Source organism: Silurus meridionalis, chromosome 10 (genome assembly GCF_014805685.1).
Source record: "Silurus meridionalis isolate SWU-2019-XX chromosome 10, ASM1480568v1, whole genome shotgun sequence".
NCBI lineage: Eukaryota > Metazoa > Chordata > Actinopteri > Siluriformes > Siluridae > Silurus > Silurus meridionalis.
This window is the reverse complement of record NC_060893.1, coordinates 4857047-4874515: the sequence shown is the minus strand read 5'-3', so window position 1 is coordinate 4874515 and position 17469 is coordinate 4857047. Positions and strand designations below refer to the sequence as shown.

General features: G+C 40.6%; 2 protein-coding genes across 2 annotated transcripts in view; both read right to left on the bottom strand.

The window, feature by feature from the left end:
* Positions 1–1637, bottom strand: part of cdkn1bb (cyclin-dependent kinase inhibitor 1Bb) — a 3735-nt gene extending 2098 nt beyond the window's left edge. The window contains exons 1-2 of the mRNA XM_046859786.1: positions 786–1637; positions 472–571 (exon numbers count right to left, since the gene is read on the bottom strand). Of these exons, the coding sequence (XP_046715742.1) occupies positions 483–571; positions 786–1188 (492 nt within the window). The 5' untranslated portion in view covers positions 1189–1637 and the 3' untranslated portion in view covers positions 472–482. The remainder of the gene's footprint in view (positions 1–471; positions 572–785) is intronic.
* Positions 1638–3435: 1798 nt separating this feature from the next.
* On the bottom strand, positions 3436–11772 carry yars2 (tyrosyl-tRNA synthetase 2, mitochondrial). Its single transcript, XM_046859785.1, has 5 exons — positions 10662–11772; positions 6562–6729; positions 6174–6329; positions 5431–5601; positions 3436–4081 (listed from the first exon to the last, which is right to left on the bottom strand). The coding sequence occupies exons 1-5, from the start codon at positions 11495–11497 to the stop codon at positions 3922–3924; spliced, it is 1491 nt and encodes a 496-aa protein (XP_046715741.1). The 5' UTR covers positions 11498–11772; the 3' UTR covers positions 3436–3921.
* Positions 11773–17469: the final 5697 nt, after the last annotated feature.

Genomic DNA, 17469 nt, shown 5'->3' with positions numbered 1-17469 from the left:
TTTCAAGCTAATTCTCGGTCGTACGCGGACACACACACACACACACACGTGCCCGGAGCTGCTAGTAGTAGTAGAGTAGTAGTGATAAAGGAAAAACGTGTTAACCCTTTAGTGCACTGCGGACTGCTTTTCACACACCAATAAACCGATTTCTAGTGTCGGATCCTTTTGTGGGACTTGTTTTCTTCTCAGTACGAGGACCGAGTGTCCCTGCAAAACGTGACATTGGAATATGGCGCTCGGATTTGGGAATGGGGGCATTTGGTTTATTCGAATGAGGGATGTTGTGATAGTAAACAAGTACAGAATGACCGAGTGTGTCGGTTTGGGTTTGGGTGTGTGTGTGTGTGTGATGCCTACTGTTTGTGTGTATGATCCCGGTATGGATGGAGATGTCAGAGACTTGCTCAGATCTGTCTGGCTTTGACATGAGTGTGTGTGTGTGTGTGTGAGGGTGTGTGAGGACCTTACCTCAGCTGCATTTACGTGTGTCTCGTTGGACTGCATTTCCTCGGTGTGTGTGGAGGTTCATCTAAGCAGGACCGTGAGCGTTTCACTGGACATGAGGAATCTAACACAAAGGAGAAACGATAAGTTTTCTACACACACACACACACACACACACACACACACACAGTGCAAAATGACAGTTGACATTTAACATTATTTGCCTACGGAACACCGGATAAACACACGCAGAACCCATGAGGACACGTGAAGGCATCTCGACCTACTTCCCCTCTCACGCTCATATCATCACCTGGAGATATTAATCCCGTACATACCGATACACGCGGGTCTCTTCCTCTTGTCGGTCTGTTTCTCGGTTCTGTCCTCTTTCTTCTCCGCGGTTATTCCACAGTTCCCGTTCACATCCAGCGCGTTATTCCCGGCGGGACACGCGGTGTAGAACCCCGGGAGCTCCGCGCTGTCCACCAGCGTCCACAGGAACTTGGCTCCCTGCCGCGGCGTGTGCGTGGAGAAATCGAACTCCCACTGCTCGGCCGCCGCCTCTTCCATCTCGCTCAGGTGGGCCGTTAAATCCCGCTTCAGCTCGTCGTGGTCCACGGGACCGAACAGAGTCCTGCACGCCGACGGCTTGGGCTGATCCGACAGCCGCGCTGCGTCCATCATCCGCTCCATGGTCGGGCTCCCGTTCGACACGCGCACGTCGGACATTATTATCATCGGTGGTGGTGTTTTTTTGTTGTTGTTGAAAAATATAAATATATATAATAAAAAAAGTCCTCCTGGATCAACGCGAACTTGAACAGCGATCAAGACACACCAGTGGCCCCGGGAGCGCGCATGCCACGCCGGAGACGCGCAATTTTAAATCCCCCACGAGCGCCTCCGAGAGCACGAAGAAAACACGAACGAGTGAAAGATTTCCTTCCCACGGAGCATCAAAACACACACACACCAAAAAAAAAGTCCCGAAGACGGCCGCTCCTGTCGACTTCAGCGTCGTAGTAAAAAAAAAAAAATAGGAAGAACAAACTGGAGGCTTTTCAGCGCCCAATATGGCGATAGAGGGAGGCGAAGCGCGAGCAGAGGAAAAACACACGACTGACACAAAGAGCGATTTAAACGTAGAAACACGGGGATTGGTGGAGAATTCGGGCCCCGCCCCCTTTAGAAGATTTAGTCCCTGTGAAGAAATTGCACCTCCCCCACACTGAAGACCAGAAACACACACACACGACTTATTTACCTGCTGCTACACTTTTTTTGCACACATTAAATACTTATACAGTTTATTTATCTCACACACACACACACACACACACACACTATTTTAAATACTCAACAGTTTATTTATCACACACACACACACACACACACACACACTTTTAAATACTTATACAGTTTATCACACAGACACACACTTTGAAATACTTACAGTTAATTTCACACACACAATATTAAATACTTATACAGTTTATCACACAGACACACAATTTGAAATACTTACAGTTAATTTCACACACACACACACACACACACACACACACACACACACACTATTTTAAATACTTATACAGTTCATTTCACATCACACACACACAAACACACACTATATTAAATACTTATACAGTTGATTTATCACACACACACACACACACACACACACACACACACACACACTATTTTAAATACTTACAGTTCATTTATCACACACACACACACACACACACACACACACACTATTTTAAATACTTATACAGTTCATTTCACATCTCACACACACACACACACACACACACACACTATTTTAAATACTTATACAGTTTATTTATCACACACACACACACACACACACACACACACAAAAGAACTGTATACATATTTAAAATTGTGTGTGTGCACGTGTGTGTGTGATAAATAAACTGTATACATATTTAAAATTGTATCTCACACACACACACTATTTTAAATACTTACAGTTCATCACACACACACACACACACACACACACACACACACACACACACACACACACACAATTTTAAATATGTATACAGTTCATATCATACATTCACAACTTCTTTACTTGCTTCTATGTTCACTTACTAATACACACACACACACACTTTAATAAATACTTGCTTCTGCATTCATTTATCACACACACAATGCATTTTAAACACGTGCTACTAAATTCACTCATTACACACACACACACACACCAATCTATTTTAAATGCTTGCTTCTACAGTGTGATTCTCACACTCACACACACACACATTTATACACACACATTATATATAACATTTAAATCACTTGTGTCGTCAATCGTGTGTTTTATAGTTTTATATATATTTATAGGAAATTTCTCAATTTGACTGAATGGTTTGAACAAAGAACAATACAAGTACAGCAGTAGTGTCTTGAATACTTTAGGTTTTTTTCTTCAATTGTTTCACTTTCACACACACACACACACGCACGCACGCACGCACGCACGCACGCAATGAAATGCGTTAGAATTTACTATTGTGTTATGTTGTAATGACTCATTACTAAATGGATAGGTAACCCTGACATCATCAGAGACATCGGTGGCCCACAGAGACCACGCTTCACAAAAACCATGCTGGTTTCTAGAAATGAGGATTCTGCATTTCTAGGAATGAACCTACAGCGAATAAATCGTGCCAACACAATGCAACTAAACCCACACAGCACTTTCCCTCCCATCGATCTCATTAATGATTCAACTGTAATTTGGTGTCTATTATTACCGTCCTTCAGTCGCATCAACTCCCAAAGCTTTCCAGTTCCTGCCAAGTAATTATTTCCTTAAGTTTCACTATTATATGACTGGCAAATCCGCATAATGCGGTCTTTCAAAATACACCAACCATGAACCCATATCCACTGTAGGTATTTGAAACAGATCCTTGATAACATGCACAGACTGAAGATAACATGTTTTTCCTCCTTCCAGTGTAGCATTTATTTTAGAAGACAATATCGGAGACATCTTGCATTTCTGGCATATTAGGCGCAACAATATAACTTAAAAAAAAAAAAAAAGAGAACAAGTCATATAAATAAGATAGACCAGACCAGAGCAACTCACAAGGCTGTTCTACACATCATGTAGTGCTTCACAACCCAGGTCCTGGAAAATCCCCCCAATCAAGGCACACCTGGTTCAAGTAATGATTGTAGGTGAGAAAGAGAAGGAGAAACACCATAATGTGCTCTACATTGGTTTGCACTTGTTCATGGGAAGAATGAAATAAGCGTTGGACTGACATCTAGTGGCAGAATGTAGAACTGCATGTTAAAAAAAAGGGAATGAATGTCATCCTGGTGCTTATCCTATGTGGTGAAACATCTCCCAAACTATGCAAAGCGTAACATTTACATTCCATACAGTTGTCCAGACTCCTCATTTATCCATATTTAGGCTCACATGCTCAGCCACTTGATTATGTAGAAGTTCTTTTTGCCCACACGAATCAGACTGAGTCCATTTGAGAAGACATGCTGACCTGCGATCAGTACCTGCTCAGGATTGGAGGTCCTTTGGTGGTTAATCCACACACCACCATCAGTGATCATCTGATACCTGAAACACAGAGTAAATCATTAGATAATTTATTTTAATACTATTCTATTTTTAATGCACTTGGAGGATGTCTCCATAGCATCTGTGTAAACATACACAGAAAACCTATAGATTTATCAACTGATTTGTTTTTCTCTGGTCAATGGCGATATTTAGAAATCAGGGCTGATATACGGCGATTTTTTGGATTACGGCGAAAGATCAGGAAGACCTTCAACGAGCTCAACCCCTGAAAACGCCAAAACTATTTGGAGAACAATCCACATGGTCTAACTTCTGCACCCACCCTACTCGCAAGATTTGGCTCGTGCAGACTTTACCCTCTACTCACTTCCAATAGATGAAGATCCAGCTGAAAGGTCTCCTTTTTAAAACTATTGCAGAGATCCGGCACGAATTGCAAAATGTGCTTGAGACGCTTTCCAAGACATATATTCTAAAAGTGGCAGGAACACTAGGGGGCGCTGTATTGCTGTGCAAGGGAACCATTTTAAAGGTGATGGTGTGTAAACGTAGATAACTAAAGTACTTTCTTGTAAACATTTTGATACCACTGTGTATATATTCACAGTTCTAGCTCCTCCGGTTTACCTGTTTGGAATGGTAAATACAGACTACTGCCATCTGCTGGCATGTAAGAGGTATGTTCTCTCATGCAAGCGCAGAACTTAAATTCGCGGTTCGGCACGTCAGATCAAAAAAAATCAGCCTGATAAATCTAATTATCAGCCCTGTATATAGCAATATAATTAGACTATGCATTTAGAATATATACAATATACTTAGACCAACGTAATTATATATATATATATATATATATATATATATATATATATATATATATATATATATATATATTTTTTTTTTTTAACAAAACCAGAAATAAAAAATGTCAATATAAACATCAATGTAAAAAAATAAATGAATAAAAATAGTGTGCAAATGAAATTGTGGTCAGAAAACTTAATTAGCTTGGTATTCCAAGTACTGCCACTATTGGGCCCTTAAGAAAGGCCCTTAACCTTTGTGCTTCAAGGGAGCTGTATCATGGATGAACCTGTGCTCTGCTGGGAAACGTGAAAAAATAAATTGTGTTTTTAGAGTTTTGTATTGTTTTAAGACTATAATTACACTCTTGATGTCACCCAAATGAGGATGGGTTCCCCTTTTGAGTCTGGTTCCTCTCAAGGTTTCTTCCTCATAACATCTAAGGGAGTTTTTCCTTGCCACAGTCGCCATGGCTGCTCATCAGGGATAAACACACATCATTCACCTTAAACTCTTAAATTCTGTAAAGCTGCTTTTAGACAATGTCCATTGTGAAAAATTAATCAAACATGAACACGTACCCTCTGGGTCCTTCTGGAATGGCCTGGATTCGACGGCAGGCATCCAGCACTGTGGTACCTGGCTCTAGAAAGAACTCCTGAAACGGAGCTTCTCTAAACAACTCCTTGAGTTCAGCATCATCCATCTGCTGCAGAGCGTCGATGTTGCTATGGTACAGAGCGTTGGTGCATCTGAAAGTGCATAGATATGTGAAAGTTAGAAAACAATACTCATATTAGGGGTGTCCAGGACTAACAATTTCCATAGTCGAATCATGCTGGTTGGGGTGTGTGTGTGTGTGTGTGTGTGTGTGTGTGTGTGTGTGTATGGAAGGGCATTTCCACTACATAAAATAAGGTTTGTTAATTGCAGCTTGATTCCTCACAATTCTCAGAATTGCGGGAAAAGTTAGAATCGTGAATAATGAAGCGGGAATCGGGAGAAATTAAGTAGGAATTAGGCAAATTTGTATTTTATGTGGTGGAAATGGGCTTCCATACTTCTCTCTCCCATACATTGTTAAGACCAGTGTTGATCATGGTTTGTGGAAAGTGAAAGTCTGGGCGGTTGGATTTATTCTCGCACGTCAAAAAATATTTTTTGACAGCTTCTTTTGCTAAATCGGCAGTTCTGTGTAAAATCGGACATTGCGCAACCCCATATAACCGAAAATGGTACAATCCTCGTTTTATGCCACCTCAGCGAATCAGGCTCGTCCTATCAAAGCATCGGATATTCAACTATTGCTATTGAAAGCAGTCACCGTTTGGCGCTCTCCAGTCCCTCCTTGCCATGTACCAGCTTGGTCACTTCAGCAGCAAGCCGTTTGTGTGCTGTTCTTTTGCTTGGATCTTGCTGCTGCTGCTCCATCACCTTCTCCACCTCGGCCAGTGGGAGAAACGTGAACAGCTTCAGGTACCTGAGGTTTAAACACAGCAGGTTAATGCTTCTTATACACATTCCAAAAAAATGTCAGGTTTCTAATTTGAGTGTATTGCTCAGACTTTTTCTTTTACACCATATTTGAAAAAAAGGTCTATAAATGATTAAGGCCGAATCATGCTGTAGGTCACATGACCTACATAATACATTTCGTTTTGCACAAAGGTCCTCTTCATGTCAATTCAAACACAAAAAAAACACCATCTCACTGTTCAATGTTGTTGTCCGGCAGTCTGAGGAAATACTGGTAGAACTCAAAAGGAGATGTTTTGTTCCGGTTCAGCCACACGGCATTTCCTGCAGTCTTTCCCAGTTTATCTCCCATCGAGGTGGTCAACAGCGGCACGGTCAGTCCATACACTTCCTCGCCCGTCTTTCTGCGAAGAAAACCAAACAAATGAACCTTGTTTATTCGTTCCCTTTGAGTAAACACTCTATTCTCATTAGGGTGTACAGCGCATCCGGAGCCTTTTCCAACAACACTAGACACAAAGTTGGGACAAACCCTGGATGGTGTCACATAGGGAGCTAATAACAGCTTCCCAAAGTCACTTTTTTACCTCAGGTTATGTAGCACAGACAATCCACAGGCTTGTTTTATACAAGATTACACTTTGCTTAAGTTAAAATCTATTTTTATCCATGAACATATATTAAATTATTCTCAATTGTCCACTAGAGGGCATCCAAAACCCGACATTTAAACATTCTTTGAGCACCAGAGATAGCAAAAGTACACAAATCCTATACTTAAGTAAAAGTAGAGATACTCATGTTATAAAAGACTCATGAACGTTGAAGAAACGTCGTCTCATTCCGCTGTGTACTGCATCAGCTTTATATGGTTGAAAGCTTCTTGACATGACTCGAAAGTTCTGACTACACTTTTTCACTCGAGTTGAAATAAAGCAGTTTGGGCTCTGACATGTACTTAAGTCAAATGTAGTCATCATAACTACCCGTTTTAGTGTCACGCTGGTAACTGGACCTCACATCATAAAACAAACGAATTTAAAATTGTTTCTTTATGAATCTATCAAGGCTGAAAATCCACCGCAAGCATCCGCCCTGCTCATTGTTAGCTTCGAAAACTATCCTACGGCTGTGGTGTGTGAGAGACAGGAAATTATACACTAGTAGTAGGTTGAAAAAGCTGCGCAATGACAGGAAATGTGTCGATGGGCTGAAAATGGCACGCAACTAGAAGTAAAGATCGATCATGTCACCACATAGATTAAAAAACTCCAGTAACAAACCTGGTTTGAAAATAACAAGTGCAGATGTTTGTGTAAAAAAATTTAATAAGTAAAAAGTTGTTCAAAAAATAAACAGTGAAGTACTGATACCAGAAAAATCTACTTAAGTACAGTAAGTACTAGTTGCACTAGTCAGAGCTTGCAAACTGCATCTGTAGCAAAGATGAAATATATTTCTGTTTGCTGGTTTTCATTCCACAAAGGGATTGAGAGAGGAGAAGAAAAGGATTTGGTCGCAGATACACTTACAAGGACATTTACAAGAAAGAAGTTGGACATTGAGAGGAAGCTTTTTCATGAAAAATTTATTTTATTTCCCTTTAAAAAATCCCCAGGAAAACCGAAATACACAAAAATTGTCAAAGAACGCAAACCCGGGGTCATTTTATGAGGTTAATATCGATGTTTCTGCTAGAGATGATGTATGCGGATGGTACAGCTGTGGCTACTGTGAAAGGAAACTTGTTGAATTGTGTTTATTGAGTTTCTTGCTTCTAGTAATAGCCTTCATTCTCACTGTATGAGATACCTGTCTGTGAGGCAGCGCTATTTAAAAACGTTTTTCTGTATAATATTGATGTCCGTATAATACTGATAGGCCGTGGCATCATAATGAGGGTATTATAAGGTGGGTTGATTCAGGCAGGACACCACTGAAAGCCTAGGTGTGAAATGCATGGCCCGGTACTGCAGTCACTATCATGTATAGTCATACAGTTATTTGTCCACACACACACACACACACACACACACACACACACACACACACACACACACACACACACACACACAGTTAAATTAGTATTCTGAGGTACCACTGTATATTTACAAGTGCTGTTAAAAAGTGTTGGCCCCCTTCCTGATTTCTTACATTTGTTTGAATGTTTGTCACACTTTAATGTTTCAGATCATCAAACTAATTTAAATATTAGTAGAACACAACATGCAGTTTTTAAATGAGGGTTTTTATTATTGAGGGAAAACTAAATCCAAAACTACATGGCCCTGTGTGAAAAAGTGTTTGCCCCCTAAACCTAATAACTGGTTGGACCACCCTTAGCAGCAACAACTGCAATCAAGCGTTTGCGATAACTTGCAATGAGTCTGTTACAGCGCTGTGGAGGAATTTTGGTCCATTCATTTATGCAGAATTGATGTAATTCAGCCACATTTGAGGATTTTCGAGGATAAACCCCCTTTTTAAGGTCATGCTACGGCATCTCAATAGGATTCAGGTCAGGACTTTGACTAGGCCACTCCAACATCTTCATTTTGTTGTTTTTCAGCCATTCAGAGGTGGACTTGCTGGTGTGTTTTGGATCATTGTCCTGCTGCAGAACCCAAGTTCGCTTCAGCTTGAGGTCATGAACAGATGGCCGGACATTCTCCTTCAGGATATTTTGTAAACAGCAGAATTCATGGTTCCATTTATCACAGCAAGTCTTCCAGGTCCTGAAGCAGCAAAACAGCCCCAGACCATCACACTACCACCACCATATTTCACTGTTGGTATAATATTCTTTTTTCTGAAATGCAGTGTTACTTGTACACCAGACGTAATGGGACACACACCTTCCAAAAGTTCAACTGTTGTCTCGTCAGTCCACAGAGTATTTTCCCAAAAGTCTTGGGGATCATCAAGATGTTTTCTGGCCAAACTGAGACGAGCCTTTAAGTTCTTTTTGCTCAGCAGCGGTTTTGGTCTTGAAACTATGCCATGCAGACCATTTTTGCCCAGTCTCTTTCTTATGGTGGAGTCATGAACACTGACCTTAACTGAGGCAAGTGAGGCCTGCAGTTCTTTGGATGTTGTTGTGGGGTCTTTTGTGACCTCTTGGATGAGTCGTCGCTGTGCTTTTGGGGTAATTTTGGTCGACTGCTCACTCCTGGGACGGTTCTCCACTGTTCCATGTTTTTGCTATTTGTAAATAACGTCTCTCACTGTGGTTCGCTGGAGTCCCAAAGCTTTAGAAATGGCTTTATAACCTTTTCCAGACTGATGGATCTCAATTACTTTCATTCTCATTTGTTTCTGAATTTCTTTGGATCTCAGCATGATGTCTAGCTTTTGAGGATCTTTTGGTCTACTTCACTTTGTCCTATTTAAGATATTTCTTGATTGTGAACAGGTGTGGCAGTAATCAGGCCTGGGTGTGGCTGGAGAAAAAAACAGTTTTAAACACTTTTTCCTATGGGGCCATGTAGTTTTGGATTTTGTTTTCCCTCAATAATAAAAACTCGCATTTAAAACCTGCATGTTGTGTTCACTTGTGTTATCTTTTACTAATATGATATTAGTTTGACGACCTGAAACATTAAAGTGTGACAAACACGCAAATGACACGTGTTCTCGTTCTCTCTCTCTCTCACAATCACACACTTGCACACCTATATACCGTATTTTTCGGACTATAAGCCGCTACTTTTTCCCACGTTTTGAAACCCGCGGCTTAAACAACGAATCGGCTTATTTATGAATTTTTCCTGGGTTTTTCCCGGTTTCACAAACTTCAAGCCAAAAAACTGAACCACATAACATTAGACCAATGAAATTTCCGAACGGAAACGAAAAAGCTAATCCATAAATTAGCCGCTTCGTTGTTTAAGCCGCGGGGTTCAAAACATGGGAAAAATGTAGCGGCTTATAGTCCGAAAAATACGGTAGGTAAGAAAGCTTTTGTGTATGCAGCCCCATTTGACTAGAATCACCTTAATCGAGATTTGTTGTCTTTGGATCAATTTAAAGTAGTCATTCGGCAAATGGAAGTTGATTCGAAGGAATGTAATTGTTTGTAATTTTGTTTGTATTGTGTAAATCTGTGTCAAAACTAATTGTATTGCTGCTCATTTTGACCAGGTCACTCCTGTGAAAGAGATTTTTAATCTCAGTGAGTTTTCTCCTGGTTAAATAAAATAAAAATAAATAAAACCTACATTCGAAGGTAAAACACTTTTGTACTTTTCCTCAAAGTGAAAGTTTAAAGGGAGTTAGTAAGTAAGTAAATAAGTGAGAGACTGTGTTTGTATTCACTTTTAGATCTTTGTATTCTTACTTGTGAATGAACTCATGGCCGGACATCAGGTTGCCCAGCTGATCTGTTCCTCCCAGCTGTATTCTGCATCCATGCACCTGATGCAGGTAATAGAAGTCAAAGGCCTGGAAGATCTGGTAGGAGAACTCGCTCAGACTCAACCCCTCTGCACTCTTTAAGCGGGACTGGACGCTGTGTCTGCTGAGCAGAGTGCCCATGCGGAAATACCGTCCTGCCTCGGTCAGGAAGTCCACCACGTTCCAGTCCCGGTACCAGCTTCCATTGTTCAGGACGCGCATGCTGCCCAGTTTCTGGGGATCGCTACAGAAATACAGCTCGTGATTCGTGAAGATCCGGTGCAAGCTTTCCATCACGGATCGGGCATTGCTGTCCACCGTGGCAGACGACACGCTCTCCCTCTCCTTGGCCTTGCCGCTCGGGTCGCCGATCCGCGCCGTGGCTCCGCCGAGCACCGCGATCACTTGATGCCCGGCGTTGCGGAAGTGCAGTAGGCCGACGAGCGGTAGCAGGTGCCCGGCGTGCAGGCTGTCGGCGGTTGGGTCGAACCCGCAGTACACGGTCTGCGGGGACGCATGGAGCAGAGGAGGCAGGCGCACCTGGGCCGCGTTTTCGGGGAAAGACTCCTTCAGGAGGCCTCGCTTGTGCAGCGATGAAAGCAGTCCGTTCCTGCCGACTACTGACATGTGAAAGCTGGAATTCGAAAAGCAAACCGGAGACCGGCTTTTCAGAACGAACCCTGTTTTCCCTCGCCATCCCGTGCACAGGATGCGGCCACAGGACGCCGCCATCTTAGTAATGACGTAATGAAGGCGCTCAGTGCTGCCCCTGGCGGCCATGTTAGAAAGGGCAAAATTCAGTCATAGTCTATTGAGTGATTAAAGGTCTCTACTCAGATACAGTTATAACCTTCTCTATTTTATATTATATACTTTATTATAAGGTTTTTATCATCAGGTAAACACAAACACCAAGCAATAATGTCCTACTGTCCTTGTCCAAAGTTCTAAAGTAACTGACGCACAATACTGTTATTTGCACTATAATGCATTCTCACACTTTATGTACATTACTGATATATATGATAAGTCATATACTCTATCTTTATTTAATACTGTCTATATTGTCTCGCATTGTCTATATTGTCTTGTATAGCCTGTTTTGTCTGTACTTTTGAGAGTCACAACTTGTGTGTCAACACACTTGGCCAATAAACCTGATACTGATTCTGATCTGATTCTGATAATGACTTTGAGCCTGATTGCTGCAAATCTGCCTTTCCTGAGCAAGCGATTTACTGATATTGGTACCAGAATCCATTTACATTTATGTCAGTTTGGTAGACACCCTTATCCAGAGCAACTTACATGTATCCCAGGGGCCCGAGTGTGCAGCCCGGTGTGGCTGGGATTAGAACTCATGACAACAAGGAATCAAACAAGGAATTAGTATCAGTTTTAGAGTAACCCAACAATGCACAATTAACATACAGGCACTGCACCGAACTGCTGGACTGAAACCAGACATAGACTTATACAGACAAGATAACAACTAACACAACTAAATGACCAAGCATAGAAGACAGTACACATTGGCACAGGACAGAAAGTGAAATAATCGTGAAGAGAATGTTTTATTGTGGTCTTTGGTGTGAGATAATATACCCTTTTGCAATATGCTTCTATAACCAACTGGACAATCACAATTACACACAGCTGGATGACCAAGCATAGACAGTACGCATTAGCCAAGACAGAAAGTGACATCTTAGTGAGAAGAAAATTGTACGAGTATTATATTGCACAAGTTGGAGGAGATCGAGATAGTGTAGTAGTAAAATGTCCAGAATAGTTCGGAGATATTGGAGGTTCAGCATCTTTGTGGTTGCTGGAAAAAGGTAGTAAATTGTTAGCTAACCTTACAAACCACAATGTTAGAAACTCCACTAGACAAGAAGTAACTGGTACTTTTACACCTGATGTGGCAAAATAATTATATTGACGGCATTACACAGTAATAAACTCACTTGACTAGCCTCTCCTAACTCCTGCCTAAAGCACATCATAAAATGCTGTTTATTAGAAAAGAGCGTTCTGGGAAATTGCATTAAGCACGAGGTCAGAGGCTTAGAAATGTGCAGTATTGCATGATCCTGCATTAAAATGTTCTCTATCTGTGGTCATTATGCTGTACATATCCTACTGCTGTTTATCTTGTCCTGAATGTAGCTTTGCTTTCAGGTGGGCTGTCAGGTGGGCTACATCATAGTCTTCCTGAACACAGACTGCTGTTGTCTTAATAATACTTGAAAACATACTCTAATATCTACACTATATGGCAAAAAGTTTGTGGCCACCATTTGACCAACCAATATTTGTTTATGTTTTTTGAACATCTCAGCACAGATTTAGTCCGTCTTTAGTGTTTTTTATTCCGACAATTAGTGCACTATTATGCCCCATTCTGTCTCGGGCCAATATCTACTTTTTTTGTCTCCTATGGTCTTCAGGCCAATGTGAACTGTCTTCTATGGTCTTTGGCATGTTAGTTCAAGCCAAAGGTGTTCAGTAGGGTTGAGTTCAGGTCTCTGTGCAGGACACCTGGGATCTTCTACTTGAATCTTGTAAAAGGAGATTTGCCCACCCAGGGTCTACACACTAGGCCAGTGATTAGGCCATGATTATGTGAACAAATTAAAAAAATATTGATCATTGAGGTTTTTCCATACCTCTCCATTGTGTTCACAAATATTCTCACACATTTGTTCTTTCAGAAGGCTCAGCAGAATTTGCTTGGTTAATTAAATTTTTTTTGTTATCTTCATTTTGTGTCAGTTTTGGGCTTGAATTTACTAGCATATTTCTTTTTGACAGCACAAATTTATCCCAAGTTGTTACTGTTGCACATCCAACAGATGGCGCCAAAGCCATACTAGTTTGGAGTCGAGCGACAAGTCAAGTCAAGTCAAGTTTATTTCTATAGCGTTTTTCACAAAAGACATTGTCTCAAAGCAGTATTATACCCAGAACTGCCATAATTATGCCACTATCAAAATCTCTGCACTCTGAGTCATTCTAATCGTTGATGTGAACATTACCCAAAACTACTGGTCATCTATACGTGAATCAATACTGAAAGCCCAGTTCATGCACAGTTTTTTTTACATTTACTTTTTACTCTACATTTACATGTTTTTTTTTTTACAGTGGGATAAATAATTATTTGATCCCCTAATGATTTTGTGAGTTTACTCCCTTACAAAAAATGAACAGAATTCTTATTGTAGGTTTATTGTAACAAAGAGAGAGAGAATAAAAGAAGAAAGTTAAATTAAAGAAAGTTATACATGGATTTGTATTTGATCGAGTGAAATAAGTATTTGATCCTGTATCAATCAGCGAAAATTCTGACTCCCACAGACCCAAATTAGTCCTGTCTATTTAAAAAAGTTCTCCTAATATCAACTCATTATGTGTAGAGTATAATCAACCTCTTTCAAGACCAAAAAGCTGTCAAAGGACATCAGGGACAAGATTGTAGACCTGCACAAGGCTGAAATGGGCTACAAGACCATCTGATTGTTGCCTTTGGGTCATTGTCATGCTGGAAGACCGGTCCACGACTCATCTTCAGTGTTCTGACTGAGGACTTCATGTGGTGATGTTTTCCTGTACCCTTAACAGCCCCAAAGCAGCTTGTTACCTCCTCTATGTTTAACAGTGTTCTTGGTCTCATATTCTTCATTTCTCTGCCTTCAAACACGGCAAATCGAGTTGATGCCAAAGAGCTAAATTTTGGTCTCACCTGACCACATCGGATACTTCTTAGCCTTCTCTGAATTATTCAGATGTTCATTAGCAGACTTCAGACGGGTCTGTTCATGTGCATTCTTGAGCAGAAGGACCTTGGTGTGTAATCAATAGTTTTCTTGGTGACTGTGGTCTCAGCTCCCTTGAGATCTTTAACAAGCTCCTCCTGTGTAATTCTGGGCTGATCGCTCACCTTTCTCAGAATCAACCTCACGTCATGAGGTAAGATTTTGTGTGGAGTTTCAGAGCGAGGGCGACTGACTTGTATTTCTTCCATTTTCAAATTATCATGCCAACAATGGTATCTTTCTCACCAAGCTTCTTGTTGGTGGTCTTGTAGCCCATTTTAGCCTTGTGCAGGTCTACAATCTCGTCCCTGACGTCCTTTGACAGCTCTTTGGTCTTGCCCATGGTGGTGGAGAGGTTTAAATGGAAGAGGATGATTTTGTGACGGGTGTTGATATTAGGAGTTTTAAAGGTACAGGACTAATTTGGGTCTGTGGGAGTCAGAATTCTTGCTGGTTGGTACTGGATTTTATTTTAATATGTAATAATCATTTTACTCTATCAAATACAAATTCATTTATAACCTTTCCTTAATGATTTTTTTATGGATATTTTTTATATTCTGTCTCTCTCTGTTAAAATAAACCTACCATAAATATACTAGACTGTTCATTTTTTTTTGAGGGGATAAACTCAAAATGAGCAGGGGATCAAATAATTATTTCCCCCCTGTTATTTAAATAACAGTGGGAGCAACAAATAGTTCAACGGTTGGCACAAAGGTGGGCAAGAACATGAAACCTAATAATATAGACTGACAACAATTAAATGCGTGACTGTGAGATACATAGGCTTACATTTAAAAAGAAAATAGACATATTATGTAACCTCCGAAAGCATGTGTCTCTTTAGAGTCTCAATACCCAAACCAGCAGCTCCAGAAATGCCCTGTTCCATGTTACAGCAACAAATTTGCATTTAAGGTGGTGTCAGATCAATAATTTCTGGTCATTTGGCAAGAAATTACTAAATCTCTATATAAAAATTCTCCTGGTAGAGAAAAAATCTACACAGCAGGAACATTAATACACTGCTCAAAATCAAACACTCTCTTACTTTAGGTAATCCGACCCCCAATCTACGAAGATGCGCCAATGCTCCCCAAGTCCCCAAGTGTTTCAGCAGCAGTCAATGAACTAGACGAGTGCTTCGCGTTCATAACTGATGATACATATCACACTGGCTGAGGATGCTGGATGATATACACTGACCAGGAATAACATTATAACATTATGTCCAGTGAGTGAATAACACTGATTTTCTCTTCATCATGGCACCTGTAAGTGAGTGGGATATTATTAGGCAGCAAGTGAACATTTTGTCCTAAAAGTTGATGTGTTGGAAGCAGGAAAAATGGGTGAGTATAAGGATTTGAGCGAGTTTGAAAGGCACCAAATTGTGGTGACTAAACGACTGGGTTGGAGCATCACCAAAACTGCAGCTCTTGCAGGGTGTTCCTGTGGGGTCCAATCCAACAGACAGGCTACTGTAGCTCAAGTTGCTGATGAAGATAATGTTTATGTTTGACTGATCAGGACTGTTTTGGCAGCAAAAGGGGGATCAACACAATATTAGGCAGGTGGTCATAATGTTATGAGTGATCAGTGAATTGCTCCGAATAATGACCATGGAATCATGATGATTTCTTGCCTTTCCTATTCGTCCCTATGGAGAGTCAACCACATATAAAAGCAGTCAGTATGTGATTATGGAAAGCACCGAATGCATCAAAGCCACCTTCATAATAAAGCAAAAAATAAGGGAGAATGTGAGGGAGAACCCCTGATATGGGATAGAGGATAGATTGATCAACGCCCAACACAAGAGACCACCCTCTAGGCGAAAGACCTGACTGGCAGGCTGCATTCACATCAATTAAAGGGTTAGTCTGGGCTAGTTGCATGTGGACTCAGGTGTTGTGTTAACAGTCAACCATCCATCTCCTCTGACTGCCCATATCTGAGTAATGGAAACTCTCCACGAGATGCGTGCATGATGTTCCCACTATGCTCTTAAATATAGAAAGGTTCAGATGGCCCACATGCACCTTTTACAAAGCTACATGGAGGAGTAGACGATGCCTTTAGTGGACTAACACAACAAGAACCAGGAGATATTGTCGTGCATTTCGATCTCTACCTGACACATTTTTTTTTTTTTTTGTAACCACCATCTTGGTTGCATATTTTTCATACTAAAAAAAAAGAAGTCAGTAATGCCACGCTTGGATTTTACAAACAGATTTTTTTAATTAGTTTACAGATTGTGTTTGGGTTTTGTTATCTACGTTATTTCGTTCATCTGTTGAAAAGAAGTCAAACATTGACCATTTATCAATTGCATGCTAGTTCTGAGCTGTGCTAGCGTAAAGTCTGAAAGACACATTTTCCCTGATACTGTATTAATGGAAAAAAAAAACGTCTGAAATAAAATATGATGCATTTCTAGTTAAAAAACAAAGTTTCAGGTGTGCAGTTTTTATTTGACTCCTCACAGTATTTGATAATTTCCTAAGCACTCGATTAGAAGCCAGTTTTCTCTTTGTTGTTGTAAGTGGGTTTGGCAGAAACAAAATAAATGCATTTTTGGCTATTCAATTGTGTACGCAGCCTTGAGGTCAAGCTGCTAAATAATCAAAAGTACAGGAATTTTGTAGCAAAGGCACAGGTATCGACTCGTGGATTGTGTCATGCAGTCAATTGCAGTCAAATCAGATTTCATTTGATATATCTGCAGAATATATAGCAATAAATCACACATTCAACCTGACATGTTCAAATACCAATGCAGCCATTCGAATAAATAATCCCGTCATGAAAATGTGCGATTCTATCTATAACTTCCTTGTATGAATTGCTCGTCATTCGTTTTAAGACCATCCTTCATAGGATTACAATGTATTTTACAGCATGATGCTAAACAATGTCGATGTTACT

Coding starts and splice junctions, on each gene's coding strand:
- yars2 (XM_046859785.1), bottom strand. CDS start 11,497: ATGGCCGCCAGGGGCAGCACTGAGCGCCTTCATTACGTCATTACTAAG. Junction 6,730..10,661: donor GGCCATGAGTTCATTCACAA/GTAAGAATACAA, acceptor TTTTCTTCGCAG/AAAGACGGGCGAGGAAGTGT. Junction 5,602..6,173: donor GGACTGGAGAGCGCCAAACG/GTGACTGCTTTC, acceptor ATGCACTTTCAG/ATGCACCAACGCTCTGTACC.